The 26,207-nt window shown below is 41.6% G+C and overlaps 1 protein-coding gene across 6 annotated transcripts in view; it reads right to left on the bottom strand.

Annotated features, from left to right (window-relative positions):
* Nucleotides 1-327: 327 nt before the first annotated feature.
* LOC130553841 (adhesion G protein-coupled receptor L2-like) overlaps nt 328-26,207 on the bottom strand; it is a 93,091-nt gene continuing 67,211 nt past the window's right edge. For 2 of the 6 annotated variants that reach the window (XM_057333011.1, XM_057333015.1), the window contains 12 exons: nt 20,359-20,481; nt 19,691-19,896; nt 18,661-18,834; nt 16,486-16,695; nt 16,070-16,290; nt 15,352-15,418; nt 11,045-11,136; nt 9,935-10,103; nt 9,369-9,497; nt 8,415-8,511; nt 6,505-6,633; nt 328-2,558 (listed from right to left, as the gene is read on the bottom strand). In XM_057333011.1, the coding sequence (XP_057188994.1) occupies nt 1,675-2,558; nt 6,505-6,633; nt 8,415-8,511; nt 9,369-9,497; nt 9,935-10,103; nt 11,045-11,136; nt 15,352-15,418; nt 16,070-16,290; nt 16,486-16,695; nt 18,661-18,834; nt 19,691-19,896; nt 20,359-20,481 (2,501 nt within the window). In that variant the 3' untranslated portion in view covers nt 328-1,674. Of the gene's footprint in view, nt 2,559-3,115; nt 3,152-6,504; nt 6,634-8,414; nt 8,512-9,368; nt 9,498-9,934; nt 10,104-11,044; nt 11,137-15,351; nt 15,419-16,069; nt 16,291-16,485; nt 16,696-18,660; nt 18,835-19,690; nt 19,897-20,358; nt 20,482-26,207 lie in introns of all 6 variants that reach the window. The other 4 variants (XM_057333016.1, XM_057333012.1, XM_057333013.1 and 1 more) reach the window with 4 other exon arrangements.

Raw genomic sequence — 26,207 nt, 5'->3', positions numbered from 1 at the left:
ATTGAGCCGTGTGTTTGGTTATTACTCAAACGAGTTCAGACCTCAAACAACATCGTTTTTTGTGTTACTAATAATTACAATTGTAGTGTTGATCCAGAATTCGTCTTAAGCCATTTTTAAACTTAATATTTTGGCTAATATTCATAAAATATAGTTATGGAACACAAGTGTAACACCATTATCTCATATAATGTGAACTGAGCAAAACGCTCAGCCTACCTACACCATCTGTTCTTTCTATTCAAGAGCTGGATGTGGGTTTCATTAAAGGCTCTTTAGACACTAACTGAATGGAAATCTCCGTTTATTTCAGTATACGCTTTGGGCAGAGTTCTTTAAAGGCAACATGAAATCACAATTAATTCACCTTAATACGTGTTTTTGGTCTTATTTTTGTACGCAAATTGATCAGCAAATGTAAAAATAAGCACTGGTGAAGAGTGTTCGATTTATTCTCATCGCATATGTGGAGATGGTCTCGGTCAAAAGTCAACGCTCAGTGCTTCAATTGATCAAAATCAAATCCCACCTTATATTTTCTCTTCTCTTTAAATGGTTTTATGTTAAATGTTCCTTCATCGCATTCAACAATTCTGTAAGTTCAACACTGCATGGAATGAGACTGATATTTGCAAACCAGAAAAATTGTCACATTTATTTGATATCAAACAAGAGTTGAATTTACATCAGCGCATGACAATGGGCTCTTAGAAAAGATTGAAATGAATATCAACAGTGTTGCATCACGCACACGTCTGTCTCAACCCTTGTATTTCATAGTTCATACTTCATCTAATAAATTATTTCGTGTCAAATACTGAGATATGTCCTTAAGGTGAGGTGTTACCACATATGAATATTCCTGATCCCTGACAAATACTGTCAAGCATTTCTTTTCTTTTTCTGTTTTAAGTAAAATAAATTACATATGAATCCAATTCACTCCGAATTTGTGCAAGACACCGCTTTTGTTCAGCTGAACAAAAATAAGGAAGCTTCTTTTTCTACATACACGTTGGCAAAACACATTTGAATGGTACAATCCCTAGCAGAGCACACCGCTCGTGAGAGGAGATGTGAGTACGGCTTCTTCTGGCTCCCTCCATGTCCTCAATGCTTTAACAACACATGAAAAATCTCACACATTGCAAGAAAATGTGCAACGACTTCCCTAGCATTTATCTGAACTGTTTCTAATATGGTCATTATTCCTCAACACTTTTCTTCTTTACCCTTGTGGTACTGCAAAATATATTTTCTTCAGCTGTCATTCGTACAACAGTTATATGTGCAAAAGAGAAAATATAAAGCCTGAGTCTGGAATAGTGGTTCTTTTTTCAGTCTTTAACCCTTCCTTCTGCATTACAGAGAACCTCTGCGTTTCCAAGACGGGACGATTACCTGCAAACTGGCCGGAAACGTTTGAAAAGTTCTACAAAAAATCGGACATTGGCATGTATGTCTTGTCGTTGTTTTTTACAGTATATTGTACAAAGATGTGTATGATGCCAGTCTCAGGAAACAGCCTCCACATCCGCACTCGCACAACCTAAGCGTTCGAAAGGACTGTATCTAAAAAAAGTCATTGTGCCGTCGACGAGTCCCTCTCTCGCAGTTTGTGTCTGAACGGTCAGAACAGGTAAAGAAAAAGGAGCGCAAGGGAACATTCTGGGCTCAGAGGCTGGTGATTAGCTGCATCTGTCCATCTTTATCCGCTTCACCTTCCCGTGGGAGACAGCCGTCAGGGAGCCCGGGGCCAATACAGCCCTCGCTGGTCCCCCGCCGGCTTATTTGATAGTAGGAGAGGGGTTGCGTCCCGTCGCCCAGGTCGGGCAAGCTCTTGTGAAAGAGTTCCTCTGGTTCACCTCGAGTGGACGAGCAGGGCGAACCGTCGTCCTCTCCGCTGGCAGGGTCGACCGACTCCGAGGGCGACGAGTCTCTGAGATCGGGCATGCTCGTGTACAACGAGTCCCTGTTATTTGGCGAGGACGTGTTCTCTTCTTCTGCCGGCCTTTGCTCTTCTTCTGCCTCCCTGCTGTCTTCCTGTGGCCTGGCGGCCCGTCGAGACGCCCTCTGAGCACAGTAAAGGAGGGAATGAGTTCGCTGGGGCAAAAGCGGGGCCTCAAGGGCCTCCCGGTGGTTCGGGTTAAGGAGCAGAAGCTCCAGTGCCGGGTGGTTTGTGGACGCTGACAAAGCGGAGGTGTCGGCATCAGCAACTATGGCATCGTCTTCGCTCCCGCTGCTGTTACCAACACCCCCGTCGATGCTGACGCGCGTCTGCTGCACCGCTGGGTCTCTGCGATTGAAGCCTTGCTCGGTTTTGGTGTCGCTTTGGTTCCGTGGCGGTCCGCGAGGCCTCAGGTTGTTGTGAACCAGTTCGGAGATGATCATCTTTTCCAAGGCAGGGTCGTCCAGGCCTAAAGCGCATTCGGCCGGGCAGCGAAACGCGGGGTCTTCGTAGTCGTCCTCCCTCAGCGAGTAACTGTTGTTGAAGTTGCCGTTGAGAGGGAGCGTGTCCATGGTGCTGACATCACGGCTGTTCGTCAGCGAGTGCTGGCCTGAAATGAGAGGTTACAGATTCAGTAGCGCAACAATACAGTCTAGATGAAATGATAGACAAAAATGCTGGATATTTGTTACTATTAAGGACATAACGTTTCTTATCGCACTAGTAAAACGAGTGGCCAACCGGTTTATCAATAACTAATGCCGCTAACAATATCTGGACAAGATAAGATGACAAATAAGATGCTGAATTAGGTACACTAAAATTGACTGATGCCAATGATATGAAAATAATGCCAATATGAATGTATGAATCTATTGGTAAATACAATATTTTGACACATAAAATACATAAAACAATATGTCCTTAACAGCATAACAAGGAGAACAGAAAACATTTTAAAGGGCAGCCAAAGAACTTCTTGCAATACCACACACAGAGTGCCATTCGTGAAGCTATTATTGTAAATGCATAGGAAGGCAGAATCAAAACCCAACAACATAAACGTGCTGCAAATGTTCGCACAGAACACACGAGAAGCATGTTAATAGTGCAGACAGACGGCCCGGCACACGGATCACAGACAGCAGGCAGGGGGCAAACACTCACATCATGTGTGTCTGCTCAGGCTAGCTGACCTGAGAACTGCCCATGTGCGAAAAGAAAAAGAGTGAAACAACGCTTGTTTTAAAAACCGCAGCAATGACAGAAAAGTGAGAAATCACCAAAAAGAAAGCTTACAAATTACAGGGGCCTGAATTCAGTCCGTCTGTCAAGATCCATGAAATGCTTTTCATTCGCTAACAATTTAAACAAAGTACGAATATCAATCGATAAAAAATCTGCAAACGTTTTTAATTTCACACACCGGAGCCAGACTGGAAATGATTTTTGGTCTTATTCAACTCGCGAGTTGGAATTTGAATTGAGCTGCTCACGCGGCACAGCATGTTGAAGCAGAATGTGAATTAGAACGACAGGATTTACTGAATTTCAATGGCAAAAATTCAACAGTCACACAACAGAGCAATTTCATTCATCCAAAAAGATTAGAGATAACGCCTAAAAATGTAACACAAATGTCCTCCTTTTTTCCATGATGTGTCGACCACATTTTCTTTTCAGTGCGATCAGAAATATTTCTAATCCTAACCGAGCTTTATTTTAGCATCATGTATAGTTCATTCAAACTTCTCTAAACTCACCCTGATGTCAGACTTTCTTTCTACTGCAGAACACAAAAGTAGATATTTTGAAAAACGTTGATAACCAAACAACATTGGACCCCATTGTATGGAAACAAAACCACATTTCTCAAAATATCTTATGTTGTGTTCCACAGAAGAAAGAGTCACATGCAGGTTTCGAACCACATGAAGGTAGATAAATCACGAGCACATTTTTCTCTCCCATACAAATGTTTTCATACACATAGAAACGAAATACACATGGCGACAGCAGATGTTAATACTGTTTTATGTATTATTAATGCTTTGTGGAATATGTTTGTAGGTCATTCACACTAATTCACTAATATTGGTAACACTGTTCAATAAGGTCTCATTGGTTAACATGAGACAATGCTTTAGCTAACACGAGCTAACAATGAACGCTGTATGTTAAACATGTGTTACTCTTTGTTAGGTCAAGTGGCTAATTCATACACAACTTTTAATCGTTCGCTTTATTCAGCGTTGAAATGAAGATGAAAAAAAGTTAAAAATGCTACGTTACCATATGAAACCTTACTGTAAAATGTAATCACAGTAATTTATCTGTATTATCTGCCACTTCATGTGAATATGTTTGAATTTCACTTCAATTCTATTCAAACTTCAATTTAAATGACAATTCTGCTACATCTTGCGTGCTTCCTTAATTGAAATCTCGAATCGGAACTTCAATTCTAATTGGCGCACAAAGCTGTCGTAAATTGATGATGAAATACAGCCGCAGTTAATTTGGCTTCAAATCATTTCCGACAGTAATTCCAGCAAGTGTGCGCGATAAGAGCGTCATTAATAAAATGTGGATACGCAAAGCAATGGCGCTTCAAGGAGGGAGGTTTTTTAATCAATGTCATTAGCGCTTGCTTCCACACACCGATGTGCGAGCTGACTTCAGTAATGAGCAGATCCATCAGAAGACTGAATTCAGGAGGCAGCAGGTGTAATGGGTTCAGCACCCAAGCATCTTCCACAACTCTTTTCCGTTTATGCTTCTATCAACGGATAAACATCTCAAGTTGTAATTGCAAAGCAGTATGAACACAGCAATATCAACAGTTTTTCCTTATTGGCCCTTGAAAATGTAAACAAACAAATAAATAAGAACAGATGGACTGCTGTTTGGTTTCATGCTAAGCATAGGATGGATTTAGAGTTCTGTAGTTTGAAACGAACGCAAGAAAGATGGTGGGGGACGACAACGCAATTAAAAAAAAAAGTGTACTGCTGTGAGATAAGGAGAGGCTTTTTGTAGAGCGAGAAAAGAAGGCAAAAACAGACATCAAAGAGCTGAACGAGAGCAAAGAGAGACCGAACACGAGGATAAAGAGAAGACCAAAATAAAGCAAGCAACCGTGAAACATCGACTCGGCCCAAATGATTCGCATTTGTTTATGCGTCGGCAAACGGTTTAATCCAGGCAGGTATTGTCTGGAGAGCTGTGCCAAAAGATGCAGACTGAACACTAGTGGACATGAGGAGGAATTCTGGGAAAAAAGCCAGGCCACATCTTTAGATTCTACGGTCTCTCCAGTCGAATTCACAACTGTGCAATACTTCACGCACCCAGCCATGTTTACATGAAGCGCAGCTGGGTTTTCTGTTGGCGGTATTTGTTGAAATGGAAGGTCAAGAGCGAAGGTCTCTGGGAAATCACTGAGGCTACGCTTCAGCAACATGAAAATAAAATCCGTAAAAATAGGGCACGATATACTGTATTAATAGGAAGGTTGGTTTTCACAGGTGTTCTACCTGTACTTTACATGCCTGCACTGCATTAAACTGCATTTAAGCATTAACGGAAATGTCGGTAAAAAAAAGGAAAATGTACTGGTAACTTTTCTCTTTTGCTATTGTAGAAAAGTTTCTGGCGTATTCAAATTAGAATCAAGATTCGTAAAACTGAACAAAACTGTTTGTATGGTGACAGCCCTACAACTCAAAATGACCGTTTCTGCTGTATTTTATGACACAAACCGTTGGTTTTCCGAGGCGATGTGATGGTTATCTAGAGGTGGCGGTGACTGACAGCGGCAGGAACGTGAGGAACTGGAGGTGTGCGCTGGGCCATTTCCGTCAGGACGGTGATTAGCTCAGTGTCTACCGCTGACACGCGGCGTGATGGAGACGCCGACAGATGGACGCGACTCTTCCCATTTCTTTCAAAAGCCTGTTTACAATCTAAACGCAAGGACCAATTTCCATTTACGTAAACGCGAGACGGCGAAACGAATGGCAGTTATTTCTGAAAGCCACACAGCCTCGCTCGTTTTATCATCAAACCGTTCAGGATTCGACGCCTGTGTAGCGACCGGTGATAGCGTTCCTGTGCTTGACAGGAAGGAGGACGCTAAACGCTAAACCTGTTTGTGTCTGTTTGTTTTGCTGGATGGGTAAAGCATAGAGACGACAATGACGGAATGCCAATCACAGCCTGTCTGCTGAACAATACACGACGGGAAACGAGAAAACATAACCTGTGTCAATCATAGCACGTCTCAAAAAACAGGAATTAAAGGGGTGAAATAATGACGTGGAGGAAATGGAAACAAAAAGCAAAAATCATGCAGTTTTGCGTGTTGAGAAAAACAAATCTTTGAAAAGAGAAGGCAGGACAGCAAAACCACCACATGGCCACGGCGATGCCATGACAGATACTCAGCAAATGACAGTCCTGTGTTAAAAGAGCTGTGAAAACCCTGTCTTTTTCCGCCCCCCACCCCCCACAGCGTTGGGAAAGGATAGGAAAGCCGAGGGGAGGCCTGCGAGCACCTGGGGAGTGGAACGCCGGAGGTGAAGGCGTGTTGCACACGATGGTTTCGGCGAGAAGGTTGTTATAGGGGTTGTTAGTGTCGTGGGGCCGTAGGAGAGGGTTAGTTAGGAGATAGTTGCCGGTCATTCCTGTTGAAGAAAGAAAGAGAGGAGAAAAAGAGGGGTTCACATGACAGGAACAGTGCAGAAAAACCTTACGGTCAAACTTTCAAACATGACAATCCAACATCCATAGGCGTAATCGCAACAACAGGTGTAAATCGAGTCTCGGATAATAACAGTATTTATAACAATGTATCCGCCTACAGCATACGCACTTTGACACTGTCGTCGCCAAAACGCACTCAAATATTTTCAGGAGATACATATGAACGCTTCAAATAACACTTGTTTCTGAATCTATTAGAAAAACGTTCATTCCCGATCCCCGGCGCACCCAAGAGCACATCGGAGCAGCGCAAACTTTTCCCTCGTCACACCTGCAGGAGCGTTTATGACTCATAAATCTCTCTCTCTCTCGCCTGCGCCTTCTAACGGCTTGTCGAGGGGTCGGTGAGAGTTGAACATCATCCTCTCATCAGCAACACTCTTGCCAAGCCTAAATTATTCATCAAACCATTTTTAACATCCGGCCTGGCTGCTCTCCAACTGAGGAGAGACCTCAGGACACGACGAAGAATTAGGCATGATCATCTAACGCGATTTCAACATTTAATAATGTAACCTTTCATAGAAATACCTTTGAGTCTCATCTCAGAGTCAGTTTGTATAAATTAAGCATGGGCTTATGACAAAGATATTCCCTTTCCCGCAACCTATTTCAAAAAATAACACCCCAGAAAATAACACAACTTTCTATTTGGCACAACGAGTGGTACTCATAATATTGGTATTAGTTCAAGAAACCGACTAAAGAGATGAACTATGACCACTGGTGCCAGAAGTACTTGTTTTAGTCATTTTGATTCACAGAAATTATAATTCAGTAAAAAGACTTGAACCAAGCCAACCAGCTCTGAGATGAATCACATTACATAACATTTGATTCAAAGCAAGAACGTTTCTAAAGACTGGACAAAAGACTGTATTTCAATTATTTAAGGGAGGAAACGTCTTCCATGAAGCATTGTGAATGATGAAATCAAACCAGAAAGGGCACAATAAATAAAATTGTGCACAAAAAGGGCACAAAAAATTTCAATATTGAAATATATGCAAGTTGTCTGAATGTGTACTGAGACTTCATGACATCATCCAAATGCTTAGCAATTCCGGTAACACTTTACAATAAAGTCCTATTTGTGTAACAATAATGAACTAACAATGAACAGCACTTCGACAGCATTTATTAATGTTAATTCATGTTCATTTCAGCATTTACTAATACATTATTGAAATCAAACGTTGTCCCCGTTAACATTAGTTAATGCACCATGAACTAGCACGAATAACTGTATTGACACGAACTAACATCACTCAACCGTTCATTGTTAGCTAATGTTAACTAATAGCACCTTATTGTAAAGTGTTACCGCAATTCCCTTTTGGCAGAAAAACTAAACTATAATGTTTTAAGCAAACGTATTAGTCTGTTTAGGCATGTTTAGTGACATTAATTATTAACTATGACTATGGTTACTGTTATATAACTAGAGACAGCAGAGATTTCTCCATGTGCTGATGTATTTCCTATTGAAAGAGGACGTTAGCGTGGGACATTAAAACAGCCCCAAACCATTATTAAACATGGTCCATGTAATCAAATACTTTAGTGCAGATAGTAAATGTGGTACTATTTAGTAGCTAGTATAAAACTGGTGTAGGAAGCAAACAGTAAATTGACACTAGGGTTTCTGAAAGCACACGCACGCACACACACACACACACTTTCGGTAGGTTAGAGCTGTCACCTTGGTTTAGAGTGGAAGTGCTGTTGATGTCTCCGGAGATAAAGGAAGACTCCGACTGTTTCCTCACCGTGTCGTTCCACATCCTCCTGATGCGACTCTGCGGTGATAGAGAGCGAGAGAATGAATGCGTCTAATATTCATCCAGCACACAATTACAAGATTCAATGTTAGCGGCTGGAATAAACATCTAAACACACGACGCCTTTTAAAGACAATTACGTTACAATCCATCGCAACAAATACAAAAACATTCACAGCAAGCCAAAACATGTCACCATGAGTCTGTTCCCAAATCAATATAAAATAAATATCGCTCAACAAGTTAAGCTCCGTCAGCAAATGTGGCATAATACTGAGTAGCACAGAAAGTCATTGTGACGTCCTAATTTTCACAGAAGAAATGAAGGTGACTGTAATGAATGACTTCTACTGTATGTAGTCTACATGACTGTTATGAGGTAATGACCGGTGAAGTGTTGATCCGCTATTGAACCCACAACATTCCTTTAATGTGCTGTGATTGAAGTCACACTGGATTCTTTCTGAAGAATTGAATTCAAACTTACAACAGGGTTTTCCTGAAACCTAAACATTTCATGAACTCATTCCATGATGTATTACAGTATATATCTATTCATTACAACGGATTGAATAGAAACACGTCTCAATACGCCATGACAAAAGCTTGTAAATGAAAACGCTCAGTAAAGAAACAACAGCAACACAAGCCAAGACCCGCTGCAGTGTTAGTAACCTGTAATCTTTAGCACGCTTTACCTGGGAACAAGCTCAAGGGCAGGGATGCTCTTCCGTCGGCTTGAATGTGAGGAAAGTCTTTTCACGAGCTTATATTTCACATGTGAAAACTGAAGTTATTCAAACGACAGAAGCCGCCTCAAGTCAGGAAAGACCTTTGACCGTGTGTGTGTGTGTTTCATATGATAGGAGACGTACCTGTGTAGCAGATGAATATCGAGCCGTGGACCTGGAGGCCGAGGCTTTGTTGGAGCTGTGAGGGCCTTCAGAGGGCAGACCGCCACAGCACTGAGACTGACGGAAACACTTGCTGTATTCTTTACGCACCTAGAAACAAGCAGAGATACAGTAACACACATTAGCGAGCCTGCATTGTTTACAGCGAAGACTGACAGTATTTACTAACCCAATCTTTTTGAGGTGTATAAAGAGTAGATACAGGTATGTGTACGTGTGTGTTATATGAAATGTTCGGGAAATTCATTCAGCAAAGACGCCGCAACCTTGAAAACCCTCACTGCCTTTGAGATAAAAAACTTTTTTTTGCGTGTGCGCTCGTGAATTACTGCCGGCCCCTCGAGGCAAACATTATGTGCCATGTCGCAGTGGCTTATCGCCAGGCACGAGCTCAAAGGATTGCGATTTCATTAAATAAGACAAATAAACATCACAGGCAGAAAATGGCATTACAAACTAGAATTATCACTTAACCCAATCAGCAGCGTTCAGTCTCGTATAATAACGTATCGCCACCGGTGGCTTACCTTCTTCTGCAGGAGACAGTGGAAGATGAAGATGAACATCCCTTGCAAGGTATTGAAGATGGTGAAGAGGTACGCCATCAGTATGGAAGAGTCGTTTAAGAAGAACAAGCCAAAGGACCAAGTGAGGCCAAGCAGACACAGCAATGCAAAAGCGCCCAGCACCCAGGACCTGTTGATAGCAATTAGCTCTTTAATGCTTTCAGATTGAAAACAGTGCTACAATGATTCATCTAACATTATCTCTGTGTTTGGTAAACGTGTAACCATGTAAACCAACTGTAAATCACAAGACATTACTCATGTAATTCATTTCTTAACTTGAAGAAACGAACGAACGAATAAACGAACGAACAAACACTTGTTCACAAAGCAGATCCCCATACTCTACGTGAAGAAGACTGAAATCCGCTCATAAATTGAATCCACTCCTACGATTGGACCACCCAGACGTCCGCGAGTTTTAAGACGGCAGTATATCAGATGTAAGACAGCCGACTCTTTCCCATAAGAGATTCCAGCAACTATCTGTGCGGATCGAATGTCCTGGAGGGCCGATCCTTTCATACGGACGCATGACGGGGGAGATTTTTCCATCTCCTGTTACCCCCAGCTGCACGTTTAAAAGTAATTATGACTCAGGGTCCAATAAAACCTCTTACTTCTCATCATACCATTGTGCTTCCCATCTGGAAATATGCATCTCGTTTCCAAGGACAGTGTTTACAAGATCGTGCTTTGACGTTGCGGGACAGCGGCGGGATGAAGAAGTTAATAACATGGTGTTCGAAAGGTTAATGCTGTCCATAATTATTTCCAAAAACTCAAATTAGCTTCATGCCAGTATTTACCACAAGTCCGGTCCCAGACGCAACCTCTACCCCGTGCGCAACCTTTAACCCGGAAGGCCGTCCATTACCACGAAACCAATTTGTAAGGCAACGATGTAATTGTCACATTGTGATTATAACAATTATAGAGTCGTGCCGCTTAAAGTGACGCCAGCGATGTAATCCAGGTGGTAATTGGGGGCTAGAAAAGCGTGTATCTGGATGAAAAATCGTGACGACAGCTGCATCGAAACCATGCGACGCTTTTCAAGGTTGATCTTACCGTATGTTCTCCAGTCTGCTGGAATCAGGTTTCATAGACGTCGAGTGTTTTACCATCTTGTACATAGTCACCACCAGAAAGATGAGATTAAGCTGTCAGGAAAGATAAAACATGTTGAGAAGACCACACAACCTTCCCACACATCCCGTCATTGGGTCGGCATGTGTATCGAACATCATTTAATATTCCGATTCTTCTTTTGGGCAGCCGGACTCTCACTGGAGAGAACGGTGTAGCGGTTACGCGAGCAAGAACAACTCGCTTGGGACCTGTGATGACCAGGCTATTAGACACCATTAAAAAACAAAAATAAACCGTGGTTTTCATTGGCTGACGCACACTGCAAAGTATAACCTTCAATCGTTTATCAAATAGACGGCGACTGCGAAAACACCAAAAAGCAGGAACGGATGACTTGCGCTGGAAGATTCTAAGAAGCTACTCTGCATAAACGATCCCCTGTTTCAGGATTGTGTTTGTTTAGACGGGAATTAAACTCTTCAAGTGTTAAAGAAAATAGAGGTTAGATGTGGACGTCCATGCAGTAGGATCTGCAACCTAATCTGTTTTCCAACTGCCAGTAGGAAGGTTCATATTTGTTCAGATATAAACCGTCACGCGGATAATAAAGTGCTACCATTTGTTCCCGATTTGGATCTTAAGGATTATTGGAGACAAACTGCCTGTAGGCGCCTTCTCAGACTAGTGTAAGTCATGGACGTGTCTGCTCGCTGGCAGCAACTTGTGTTTTTCTACGCCGCCCTGAACATGGGAATGTCATTCAGACAGGCCAGAGGAGACCTCTTAAAGAAGCAACTTTGGAAAGCTTCTATTTTAAACGTGAACAGAGAGGAATGAGTTCCTTCAGTCGGTGGAGGACTCTTGAGTTCCACACCAGCAAAGTTGATCCAAAACGGGACATTTAGAGGTAAAACGTATATCGACACACTGATTTGAATCAAATCACTTCTCTCAACACAATTTACCTTGCATCTGTTTTTCAAAGGCTAAACATGAGTTAAAATAACCACTTTCTAATAATATTATGGTCTCCAAAGCAGTTTTTGCTGGTCACATACAAAGCAGTTGCCAGTGAAAAAAGTAAATATCGAAACATTTCTAAACAACGTTCTATACAAAAGTGAGCAAGGACGATTAAGCTCTAAAAAGAATAAAAGACGTGTGTTTGATTTATGCACTATACATCATCTGAAGTCATCTGATAGTTTAGTGTGAGGAGCAGAACGCCATTATTTAGACAAATGTGACTTGTCGCTGTGACCTATGGCATATGGCTTACATTTCGGTCTTTTCTTGTGGCTTTGTAGGGATATAGTGGACCATTCCAATGTTTTACAGGTTGATCGTCCACTGTATGCAGAAAAGCTCGCGCATTCTTCAAAACATCCCACAGAAGTGAGCTATCTGACCTCTTCTGCAAAACTGAGCGACTAGAGTTTGTTGAAAAGCACTGTAATTATTCCCACGCAACTGGTGTCTGAGTGTCTGTCCGACGACCTGCTTCAAGTGGAGTGCTGAGAAACTTCATGGAAAGCTTCCAGCAGTTACCCCTAATATGTGGGTCACAACGTAAAGATCGAAGGAAACAACTGCCATTTCAGCTTGGTAACGTGGTGCGGGTTGTCAACTTGGTATGTTGTGTTTGGCTAAAATCCCCCCAAAAAAGAGAAAAACTACATGACAAATAGGTCAATTATAAGCACATTACAGCGTTGCAAAGCAGTGGGTGAAAAACACACATTTATCTTGTTTATTTCTTGGAGGCACAGAAAACCATGCAGTGCAAGACAGAGAAAACAAGACTATGTTCTTTGAAAAGAAAGTTGCTCGCTTCATCGATCACCGGCAGAAACCGTACGCAAACATACAAGAACGAGACACAACTTTCTTTCTTTCAGAAAGAAAGATTCGATCAAGTGCGTCTTATGTTCTATTAGAGTGTTGCTCAAATAACCAAATCCTGTAAATCAGTGGTCACCAACCCTGCTCCTGGAGATCGACCGTCCTGAAGATTTCAGCTCCAACCCCAATCAAACACACTTGAACTATCTAATCAAGGTGTTCAGGTTTGCTTGATAATGACAGACAGGTGTGCTGAAGCAGGGTTGGAGCTGCAGTCTGCAGGACGGTCGATCTCCAGGAGCAGGGGTGGTGACCGCTGCTGCAAATGAATCCAGTGCCAGGGCTCCATGATATGCTGGTCTTCTGACATGGCTCACTTCCCTTCAATGCAAGAGCATGGAATTCATTTTGACATCTGACAGGCAAAACTTGAATCTAATCATTTAGAAAACCAAAAACACACCTTGTCTCAGTGGCAGTAAGCCACATGATTTGAGGTGTTATTCACGTCTGCAGGTTTGAAGGTGAAGCCCTAACCTCTAATGCTGGGTTCACACCAACGCCAACAATCACTGTTGTTGGCTCTTTATTACTCGCGGGAAGAGTTCGTTATTTTCGTGGGAGTGATGCGATCTGACAAATATTTTCAATCTTCGCAGAACACGAGATCTTCGCGTCTTTGCATTGACTTTGTATGTAATTTACTTGCGCAAAACACTTAATTTGCGTTTGGTGTGAACCCAGTGTAAGAATGAGCAACGATAATGAAGTGTTAAATGTGTTAGCTAATTAAATGTGGAAATAAATGTCTAGACGAGAAAAAGGATCAACTAAAAAAAGGAACAAGGGAGCCTGACACAAGGAAACGACAGAAGGATAAAGCGAGCGAGAGAGAGAGAGAGAGAGAGAGGCTTTTAGATCAGTGATTATGTTGCTGTTGAGTGTTGTCTGCGAGTCACCAGGGCTGCTTTGCCCCAGCATGGCTGGAGAAGCTGGAAATGCATTTAACGCTGCCTCGGAGCGATGACACAGATCCGATGAGACAGCCCGGCACGAGAGGAAGCCGGGCCAACCGAACCGCCTCAACTCTCTCAGCGCCTCCCCCCATCCCTCCCTTCACCTACCCAAAATAGAGCCTCAAGCGCACGGCCAATAGAAAACAGCCTGACAACAGCAGACACTTGAGTGTCTGTGAGTGTAGACGGCTTTCTGAGTGTTGGGGTGAAGGGAGGATCTACAGGACTGAGAGAGAAATTCTTCACAGTAAATCCATCATCAAAACAGCTCGCGGTACGGGAGAACTCTGTCAAGGGTCTCATTTCACCTCAAGAAAAATGCATTGTTAGGTGCATTCAAGTTTGTGGCATTGTTTTTGTCAGTGCTCACGGTTCTAGAGTAGGTATTTACACATTAGGTTTTTAAACATCTTATAATTGATGCTGGACAAAATACACCCAAATGCTCCTCCAAATCAATTCTTCATGCAAATTCATGTTCAGGGTGGAATATAAACCGAGGTACAGTCTTTAAATGGCCTTTAACCCCAGAAGTGGGTGTTCTCTGTGACACGCGGGAGGTCATGTAAATGGCTGCTTTAGGAATAAGTGAGCTGCAGAGGTCACGGTCTGTGTATCTACTGTCACACCCCGAACATCCATTTCTGCACCTTCTTTCTCCTTTCCCTGTGTCATATTTTTCTTATCCATCTGTGGATCGGTTCGAAAAATCTCCCCACAGCGGTGCGGTAACTCACGTCAGTACAGTTAAACTCCAGCAATCTATAGCTGTCAGTCCCTCCCACTTGTTATCTTTATACTCGTCTCAATCTCCAGCCTATAGCACTCTTTTTCAAGAATGAACGAATGACCTTTAGGTCCGCAGCGGAGTCATTCTCCAGCAATCTGTCTAGTGCAGTGCGGAACTAAATAAATAAAGGCTGACCAATGGCATTCGTTTCTGACCAACACGTGCAGATGTTAATGACCAAAGGGAACACATCACGTATATAGGAAGACGCTGTAAATGGCGAGTCAATAGACAAACACATTGTACGTGGCCAGCAAAAAGGAACACAGAATACATTATTGACCAATAAGAGCAAAGCTACTAACATTGGTGACCTTACCAATCTGCACGTTTCGTAAATTAGAGGTGCACAATAACATGATAACAATATGTGACACAATAATGTAAAATTCTTTTAAATGATGTTAGAACACATACACCTAATAAGAAAGAAAAGGATAGAACCAACATAGGATTCACATTTTTGTTCCTAAAACGGACAAGCGTCTCAACAGTCTCTCTGCTATCTGCATCAACCTAAAACTTTGACTGTATGTGTGTATTTTAAGAGTTCAAATATGTTTTTAAATGATGCACATTTGCGATATTTCCATACACCTATTTGTAACAGGTGACCGTGATAAATGTTCAAAACTTACCATAATGACGAATGTGACAGGACCAATAAAACTCCAGATGAAATGATTATCAACCCTCAACCAACAACTGGAAAGACAAAAAAAACCTAAAGTGAGAAATGACCACAGCAGCAATAACCTGACCTCACAAGAAACTCAACTCTCTCACGAGGTGGACATTTGAAGTAAAGTCATACTATATGTAAATGGTAGAAAAGTATATTATTATTAGAAAAGGCAAGAATGAAGCTCCGCCCCTAACCACACCTCTAAACCTTTCAGTCACAGGGGAGAAAGCAGTTCCAATCAAAACAATTCAATTCACACGAATGATAAAAGAGTTAGCAATTGCCGTGATTGTGTTTTTGGGAGCTGGAGGGATTTACTGAATGATCGCTCTGTGATAAAACCTAGTTTGTGTATGAGATGCTTCCCAATCTGAATCTCAAGTCTTTAAACAAGCTGAATCAGCCTTCAACTTCATCAAAGTCTCCGTGTAAATTTGCCTGGATTTCAAAGAAGAATGTGCGCTGCTACGGTTGTCTCTAACATGACAGGCTTTCTTTTGGAAATGCTTGAACAAACTGTCGCATGGAATCCAAGAGAAAGAAGCATCAGAGAAACATACGGCCATATCACTCAAAGAGCGACACAACACTTACACGAACCAAACTCACACCTAACCAATACAGCACACTAACGTCTGGTGCATACAGAAAAACCCTTCAGATTCACTCACGCTTTCTTGGTGCCGTAGCTTTTGTAGTCGATGACTGCCGAAATCCCCACCACCACAGCGGGAAACAGATAGCCGGACGCGTAATAGTACTTTCGCCGGGAAAACTCGCTCTCAAAGACTTCCACGAGCATGAGGAACAGCTGAACACCTTCCAAACACATCCAGGCAAACGCCGCCAGGAAGAAGAAATGAAGCGATCCAGCGATCACGGAGCACACGATCTGATCAGAAAAACAGGAGTTTCCTTTCACTTTTCAACCCTTAAAAACACCTTCAAATGTAACATTTGCAATATTCAATCTGTAACCAAAACACTTCTGTGAACACAACAGCACATGGATGTGGGTCAAAACAAGGTCTCTTGTAAAGCTGTCAGCAAAGAACGTCCCACAAATCCCACAAATGCTGAAACCTACCGGAGGTTCGGTCATGTTGATGCCCACGAGGAAGAGGAGCTCGGCGATGAAGAGGTTAATGCACAGATTCTTGTGGATGGTGTTGCGGTCACTCTGCAGGCCGCAGAAGAAGCAGAAAGTGAAGACACTAATGGCGAGGCAGACAAGCGAAACGGCGATGCCCATTCGCGTGATGACTGTCAGCAGGAGTTCGTGGACGCTCCCCTCGCCCTTGAAAAGACACATTAGCATTAACAGTCGGACCAAAATTCACTTAACTCACTTAGCTTGACTTGTCAGAATATGCTGAAGTGCTGATGGTTGGCTGAAAATGCAGAGGGTGAATTAACTGTAACCTGTTAATAACAGTCCAACAGGAACTCAATACATCATGTAAGAATGTAAGATTTATAGAAATATGTGATATACATAGTATGTTTGTGGTTCATGAATGAAACATCACGGATGGTCGCTGACGGGCTGAAGAGTTGACTGTCCAAAAACTACAGCACTTGTATTCTTGAGCAAGACACTCGGGTTACTTCGGGGAGGCTGAACTTGTAGCGAGTGTAGCACTTTGGATAAAAGCATCTGCTCAATGACCGCTTAATTAAAAACATATCGATTATGGAAGAGCAAACCTATAATTAACAGTATAATTCACTTGACGCTTACACCGCCTCCGTTTGCCGAGTGTGTCCGTTTAACTAAGATGGTCATTATCATTTACATCCAGAAGATGAAACAGGCCACAAGGTCAGAAGAACGGTGATTCAGCAAAAGCCATTAACAGGGCTGCACTACCAGGTACTGACTTCAATTCTTTCAAACGCTTTAAACTACAGTAAATATGACAAAAAACTTTAACAGACAAAAAGATGGTAAAGTCTTTAATCTTACAAAAGATTAATCTTGTGTACCACACAAATGACCATTTCAAGTCAATGAGGCTTTTTCTTTTTCAAGAAGAGTTTTTTTCTTAACTTTTCTTAACTTTCTTAAGATTCAAACTTAGGTCTTAGTTTTTTGGGCAATTCAAAAATGCTGTACCTTTTCTTACTGTAACTTTAAGAAAAAAAGCCAGAATCTTCGTCTTAAAATTGTTTTGTGAATCTGTCCACGGAATACTGACTTTTCTACTAACATCCAGAATTTTTAAATTTAAGAAAGCTAATAATTCCAGTTCATGTTACGCTAAACAATTCCGGCTTCTAAACATTCCAAATAACGATTCTTCAATGTAGTAATAAACAATTGGTCCTCATTATATAAATGACCAAAACACTTTAACCAATGAAGCGATACAAAAAATTCAATTTGCAAGGAAAAGGTGCGTATGTACAGTCTATGCATTGCATGTACACAGTGTCCCTATGTCATAATGATATAATAAACATAGCCATCTGATTCTCGCTATAGATAGCAATACGGTTACCATAAATCAACATATTAACTTCAATGTTAACAGGAAACTGTCATAACATGATACATAATATAGATATTGATCGCATGTCCTCACGCCAGCAGCTCTGACGCCCCCGGGGACAGTGTACTGCCACATTCCCGGCAAAGGGTTATATACTTTCACATGATATTCTATGAAAATAAAGCCCTTAGTCCTGAAATCGTATTACTTCATTACATCTCAACTTTCCAGATGTCACTACGAAGGTTGACGTGTTTCAGGGCAAGTGCTTTTGGTTCTGTAACTGTGGTTAAATGTACAGCTGCTGTTGCAGTGACGGGGAAAGTTCATGGGCCAAGACCATGTAAGTAGTCGCACCACAAATCCCACCATTTCCACATTCATTACAGTTTAAACGATCGCTGCGTATGATATCATGTCATCCAGGCGTAATTGCATTGCTCCCAGAAACTTCTAGCACAAGAGCATCATTGATCAAAGTAGGCCGAGAATTATTTTTGTGCTTGGGGAAAGCGCTCCATTATGTTCATTTGTTCACTTGTAGAGATAAGTCGCTCGTGATGAACGCAAATTACGCCCCAATTTATTCCGCCATATCAGCAGAATAGAATGACATTCTGGAAACTCTGACTCAATATAAATCGGGATCATGTGAACGGCATAAATAGCCGGGAATCAGTACTGAAGTGTAGCTGCTGACTTAACTGAACCCACCGTGGATTTCTTGAACTTGACATCCCGTCAGGTCTGAGACTAAAGCTGATACTCACCGCATGTTCACGATGAGCCATCAGGATTGCAAAGTTAGTGAGGTGACTGCAGGAACATGTGGTGTGAGTCTTGTTTGTCGCGAGGAGTTTGCAGCCTTGCGTTGACCAGTATCCCATCATGCTCCTCTCCGAGTAGTTCCAGAAAGAGCAGTTTGGGTTGAAGTAATTTTCGGTCTGATGTATGGATCAAAGAAACACATCTTGCAACTAGAGCAACAACAGCAAGCTTTTGACCTTGAAACATTTAAGAATACACACAAAACTTGTGTGCAAACTAGAACATGTTTCTGGATCAACGTCAACTGTAGTCTCTATCAACCAATCATAGCCCTCACCCTGATCTCACAGTTACATGTCAATGATTTTGTTCCATTGCATGGAACCCCTGGCCTAAAAAATGTCTCAAAGCGAACAGCCTGACCTTACATTGTCTTGTTTTCCTGTAGCACATACAGTCCGAGTCAACCTTCACACATCTACAAATTTTTAGCATTTTTCTAACGTGATACAGCGTATGTCATTACAAATAATATGATCAGTCGTGCAATTTCAGTGATTGTGAAATGAGAAAGGATTGGGGCTGAGTTTCCCGAAACCTTTGTATCGCTACGTCGTTCTTAAGAAAATATCGCTGCCACTCTTAAGGACGGTATAACTTAAGAATGACGTAGCGTTAAGAAGGTTTCGGGAAGCCTCGATCTGTACTCCTAAAGACTGCATGCATTCGACCTAGCAAGAACTTCACAAGTTTGTGCTAAACCTCATGGTATTCCAGCATGATCCCAGAACGCTTAAGATCATCCTGTGTAAGAAACCTGACCTTCTGTACAAAAGAGTTAACACGCGAAATGTCCCAAGCTTGCTTATTTGATTAGTGACCCAGAAACTCGTCTTAAGTGTTTCAAGATCCTAAAACCTTGCTTATTTCCAGGTTTTACATTACATTCCGAATCCCAAATTTGATCCCCTACAATTTCATCAAAACACCTGAAACCAATAGTTGTCTCTAACTAAGCATTTGATGTCTTACGTCCAGATGCTCCAGCGTGAATATGACCGGCTCTGACACAAACACCCTGCTGGACTCTTTGTTGATGGAGGCGGAGAGGATGTGGGAGTTGACGGTCAGGGTGTGGTTTCTGACTCCGCCCTCTCCCATTAACCTCACTGTGGCATTCTCTGTACTCAGGAAATCCCCCAGGTGCTTATAGAGGACGAAGACCAACTTGGCAAAACCTGGAGTTAAAGACAAGACAAGGATCATAACACTTCCGTTATCTTTCCGCATACAATTAGTCTGAAATAGTTTCAACACTTCTGACTGAATTTTATTTGAAATCTTACGCAGTGTTGCCACAAGGGGCGCTATAGGAAGTGTTAGCCTTCTTTATTTACATCGACTACTGTCGTGCAAATTGAAGTTAGCAAACGTTGGTTAAATAGTTGACATGTTTTTAGACATCTGAAGGTAACTATCGTCATCGTAACACACGAACACATCAAGTCTATTCAACAAGGTCTAGGTGCTTGAAATGTGTCGGCGAAGGATTTCTGTTCACATACTGGGCAGAATATGTTCCTGGCCTTCATCACGGTAAATCTGCCCCCACATCTTCACAACTCCTTGACTTCTTCGATGTATCTGAAGTTAATTCACTCGTGTGCCTTTGACATGAAAGCAAATGTTCATTTGCTTACCGTTTTTACTGTTCAGTTTGACCGTGTTGGCTGAGAGCTGAATTGCGGCTCCTCTTTTGCTGGTCTGTGGAAACCTGAAGTCTTGAATTTGGCCGTCAGTGCTCAACACGTACACGTCCAAAACTGAGCGAAGAGAAACACAGACAGGGATGGATTATCGAATGTGACACTTCGGTGTTCTTTTGATTCTTAGCCACGCAAAGCACGCCCCTTCCCAAATCCATTAAACACTCCAGCATGAAAAGCTCACTGTTAATCTTCTATCGTGGCCAGCTATTCTGAAACTCCAAATGCATAAACAGTCCTATTATAGCAACGCCGATGTTGATCAAATTACTTTCAGAATAAGCTCATTTTATTAACCGCCCGAGAAGTTTTCTGACCTCGCTTTCCGACAAAGCCGAACGGAAAGAATGATCACGTCTCTATTCACCGCTACGTGCTCGCCGGAAAGATAGGAAACTTCCACCAATCAACAGAGACAATCAGATAGCAGGAGTAAAAAGAACAGTCGCCACCATCTGAATGTCAAATATGCCCGAGATCAAAACTACCATTGGGTTTTTCCTCAGCTTCCCCCAGTGGGTTGAGATAGCTCTGTAGTTTGGCCGAGCTGATCTGGGCTGAGCCGTCGAGCGACTGCGGACCGCTCCAGTCAGCCCGCGCTCTCTTTGATGTGTGAAATTACCGTAGGGTCATGAGGACATCGGTATCAACACAAACCCCTTCCCTTTACTTCGCTCCGTCTGAGAGACGGAAATAAAACCCTGACTTTCTTTTGCTTCTCTCTGCGTCTCGCTGTTGTGCGGCGGCTAATTTAATTTAAACTAAAGACGTAAAGAAGTTTCCCAGCGTGCCTCAGGGCGCAGCCAGCTATTTGCATTTTCACCGTATCGTATCATTTTTAAATAAGCAGCGGAGAACCAAAACTTGTTAGGCGGGCATTGAGATGAGCGCTGCAGAAATATTCTCTCATTTAAGTGGGGAATGTTATCTCATTAACAATGACTGCTGGTCGCAGATTCAAGAAATCTACTGCAGCCCTTTTCTAATGAAATGAAGTGAACTGCCGCATAAATAAAAAAAACGCCGGCTACTTCATCACATTTACAGGTTTCTGGACTAAAGGAAATGTTTAACCCTTGTGCGGTGTTCATATTTGTGTTACTCAGCCAGTGTTGGTGGGTCTAGTGGACCCGCTGCAGTTTGGGGTTTTTCATTCAACACACTTTATGTTCAAATAATTGAAAGATGTTTACTTCATCCCAATTACAAGCAATCTAAACAGCATATATTTGGTTACTATTTGCCCTGTGCCTTTGTTCGATCACATTTATGATTTACTCACAGCTACACACACACAAACACACACAAACATACAGGCCCAGACATGAAGAGGACCCAATGAAGGTACACACAATTTTGTAAGCCCCCCCGAACACGCTGTATGTACCTTAAATGTGTAGGGGGGAGTACAGTGTGCGGTCATTGACAACGTGTCCTGATACACAGTATGTTCTTCACAGAAAATAATTTGAAAAAAAGAATTCATTGTATCATTTTTCTTTTGATAAGGAATGAAAACGGGTCCCACAGACCTGAACACCAGACAAGGGTTAAGCATACCACAGACAGGTTTAGATGAAGCAATGTACTTTTCGCAGCAAATGAAACCTTCTGCCATTATTTACCGACCCTCATATGTCATTTAATCCTCGTGTGATTTTCTGTCTCCCATAAAGCAAAAAGATGCTCAGCACAACGCTCATGAGAAATGTTCCATGACAGAAGTCCATACAGTTTGTGCACTGTAATGCCGAACAACAGATTTTCAGATGTGACACATACACTGATGTTCACCCAAGAATGCTAATGCGTTCATCATTTACTCACCCTCCAAAACCTGTATAACTTTCGCTTTCTTTCTGCAGAACAGAAAAGAAGAGATTTTGAAGATGCTGGTAACTATTTCGACATTTCTCGAAATATTTTCTTTTGTGTTCAACAGCAGGCATATGCAGGTTTTGAAAGACATGAGGGTGAATAAATGATGGCAGAATTTTTCGTTTTGGGTGAACTATCCCTTTAATTTGAAAGATAGAGCTTGGACCCGAAAAGGAAGAAAAGAGCAGCATGGACATTCTGTGAACTAACCCATAATACATACAGGTTTGGAGCAAATGATGACAGGCTCTTCATTTTGAGTGTAAGATTTTGAGCAAACTAAGAAAAGCAGCCTCGCTGTTTGTGGAGTTTAGGGAGAATTTTCACGCAGCCGCCTTGAAAATCAAGGGGTGGAAAACTATTGAGCCAAGGTTAAAGGGAAAACCATGGCAACCCGGAGGCCTATGCAGTGAAACGACAGATGAGTGCACAAAGCTGACTTATATGAACGAGATCACATTACTAATAAAGTCCGCTGGCAGAGCCCTGGGCTGGATTCCCTCTATGTGAACAGTGAAATCAAGGCTGACCTGAGCTAAATCTATTCGCTTTCAAATCCCACCTCTCTCTCTGTCTCCAGCAGTAACTGCAACCATAGAAAATGACAAGAAGAACAAAATCTACTGACTTAGATCCACTCATGGAGACAATACCTAAATCACAGCATAATGCCTAGTGTTACTGATGCTGCTGTATGTCCTGTAAACTCCTCATCTGATGCCTTTTATAGTCCCCTTTAACTACGAACATGAAACGAACAAAGCCATTGTTCCAAACCCACTTGACACGACAGACACTTTCTTAGAACAACATTATGCTGTTTTGGTCTTATGTTATCATATTACTTCAGAAGACTTGGAATATTGTGCTGAACTTGTGAGGGCTATAGTTATTCATTTAACTTTTATAGTGCTTTGCCATCCTTTTTTAAAGGATCCATTCCTTGTGACAGAAAAAAAGGAGAGCCAGGAATCCATGGAGAGTAAAGGGGATGTAAATAATAGCAGGATTAAAATTGTTGGGTGAAAAAATGGAAATTCTGCCATCCTTTACCCACCCTCTTGTCATTTCAAACCTTCTTTTTCAATCTTTCTTCTGCAAAACACAAAATAAGATATTTTGAAGAATGCTGGTAACGAATAACATCGGTACCCATTCACTTGCATTGGTTTTGTGTCCATACAATGGAAGTCTATGGGTATTTTCGAACATTCGTTGAAATATCTTCTTTTTTGTTCTTAAGAATAAAGAAAGTCATACAGGTTTGAAATAACAAAGGGGGTTTGGGTGGGGGGATGACGACAGAATTTTCATTTTTGGGTGAACGATCACTTCAATGTATGTAGTACAATAAAACTGTCTATATCCACATGCTTTGTGGATAAGACAAACTACATTTGCAACCCATTTTCATTCCCATACTATGATGTATTTATTCACTGGGAACAGATCTGATCCTGAAAAGCGGCGGTTTCCGCTTGGTGACGTCAGTCAAAAGAGAAAACACTGTCTGAGGCAAAGCAAGCTATTACATTCTGATGAAAGATTATAAAAACAAATATTTCTCTCTTTGGAATAACATACGCTGATGAACAGTTTACAGCCAAAAATGAGCATAAAGAATGCAAATAGGTTTAATTCTGATTTCATGTTGACTTTAATCAAAGGCCTATCCAAATGATCATGATACCATCAGATGTTATGAAGCTATAACCTAATAACTAAACAGTTTGAAAGGGAATTTCTCTCCTAAGAAAAGAAAATAAATTACGGAAAGAAACTCGATGGCCTTCACATTTTATTAGAATACTTTTTTCAAAGCGCAGGCTCCAGCCAGAACATTATACCTTTTCTCTTTAATACAACAAACACACTTTTGTTCAATAATCACCAGACTGACCAGGGGCCACACAGCTACTAAATCTCAGATTTCCTGTGTTTAGCAGGCTTCAATCATGACATGATGGGCTGAAAATTGTAACTGTCTGTCCATCTAGTCCTCTGCTGAAGAATGAACAATTTTGATAAAACAATACTATTTCGTGATCAACAGGCCAGACTGAGCCAGACCATCAACATTAAAATGCACAATAGCACAACAAAACATCTCACCAGCATCAGTGTGTAAGACTTTCCTGGTACTGCTTTGTAACTTACTGATCTGTACCATTTTCTTCTCATAGTTGATCAACTTTAAGCATGATGTCCCTCAGGGTTCTGTCTCAGGGCCATTTTTATTTTTCCTATACAGTGTGTTTAACCACTTTATAATATATAGTAACTTCTCACTGATGACACACTCTAATGTGGACTGTGTAATGGACTTTAAAATATCTCAAATCAAGACATCTCAGACAGATCAGTTCTTGTGCAAACACATTTCTATATCAAATTTCAACAATCATTATCAATTTGTTTGAAAAATGATAAACTAACCAGACATAGAGGTCTCCCTCAACATTCAATTCTCACTGATCTTTCACAGCCCATGTGTAGATTTTCACAGCTTGTGGACTGGGTTAGGAATAATAAACCTTGGTTGGAAATCTCAAGGCACATTGCGACAATGCGACCGGCGGAAATGACACCGGCAAATGCAATCAGACGTCTGATTCCGTAAACCTATGTCAAAAGTGACATTCAAGCAATTTGGTGAATCCTGGTTTCTCTGCTGCTCAGTATACTCTCATAACTCCGTATATAAACATCGCAATCAGAGCAATGATTTCTTTAGCCAAGATCGAAACTGCCGGGAAAGGCTCCCTAAATGAAGCAGCGAGAGGTTTGAATCGTGTTGGGTTACTTTGCGCTTTCTTCTCGTTCCGTGGACTGACAGGGAAAGTTGATATCTGAAGAGAAGAGTGAAGGGGTGTGTGCACTGTTAGAAGCCGAGTGTGCGAACCTCATCTGAGGAATTCTGCAAAACGTAACCTTTTGATCTACCAAGGTCAGCACTCAACCTACAGGCAGAATGAAATCTTCACAAACACAAGATTGTCTTAAAAGTGACATGGACTACCTTGCTTTGGGCTTGCTGAAATATTCCAATGCTGACGCAACATTATTAACATATTATGAAATAACAGTTTCATTCAAATATTGTTTTTAGGTGAAGAACATACGCTTAATAACATCGAGTACAGAGCAGATGTTTCAATCCAAATATTAAAAAATCGTGTTCACTCAAGTTCTGAGAAACTGATGCGATGCTGCTGTAGCAAGACCCATCAAAGCTGTTCTGTTGCATTTCCATACTGTGCAGTCGGCTTTACTGCCTGTTTCATAAATAATGTATCTCCGCTTTACACTTTCCTTACGTTATCTCTGAGGATCTGCTCCTAAAGGTGTCTGCTCAGAAAGACCAGTCCAGTATCAGAAATGAACAACACTGTCTCCATTTCCACCGATAGCTGCTCTCTTCACACGGGACACATTTTGTTTTCATTTTTGGCTTACGGAAACATGCTAGATAGATGCCTTTGACTGTTGCTGCATTTGTCTCAAACCGTGAGTGTTGTGTTTTAAAGACGTGAGAGTCATAGTAGATTTAAGAACGTTCTTTAAAGGGATAGTTCGGCCAAAAATGAAAATTCTGTCATCATTTACTCACCCTCAGGTTGTTCCAAACTTGTGTAAATGTCTTTGTACTGTTGAACACAAAGGAAGGTATTTGTAAGAATGTCAGTAACCAAACAGTTCTCATGCCCCATTGACTCCCATATTTATTTTCACTATTATGGCAGTAAATGGGGGATGAGATCTGTTTGGTTACTGACATTTTTCCAAATATCCTCCAATGTGTTTAGCAGAACAAATACATGTATACAGTAAATGTAAACGGTGACAGAATTTTCATTTTTGGGTAAACTATCCCTTTAAGACCCTTGCATTCATGTGTCCTGTGT

The sequence above is a fragment of the Triplophysa rosa genome, linkage group LG5 (genome assembly GCF_024868665.1).
Source record: "Triplophysa rosa linkage group LG5, Trosa_1v2, whole genome shotgun sequence".
NCBI classification, from domain to species: domain Eukaryota; kingdom Metazoa; phylum Chordata; class Actinopteri; order Cypriniformes; family Nemacheilidae; genus Triplophysa; species Triplophysa rosa.
The sequence above is the reverse complement of the archived record's forward strand: the minus strand, read 5'-3'. Positions and strand labels throughout refer to the sequence as shown.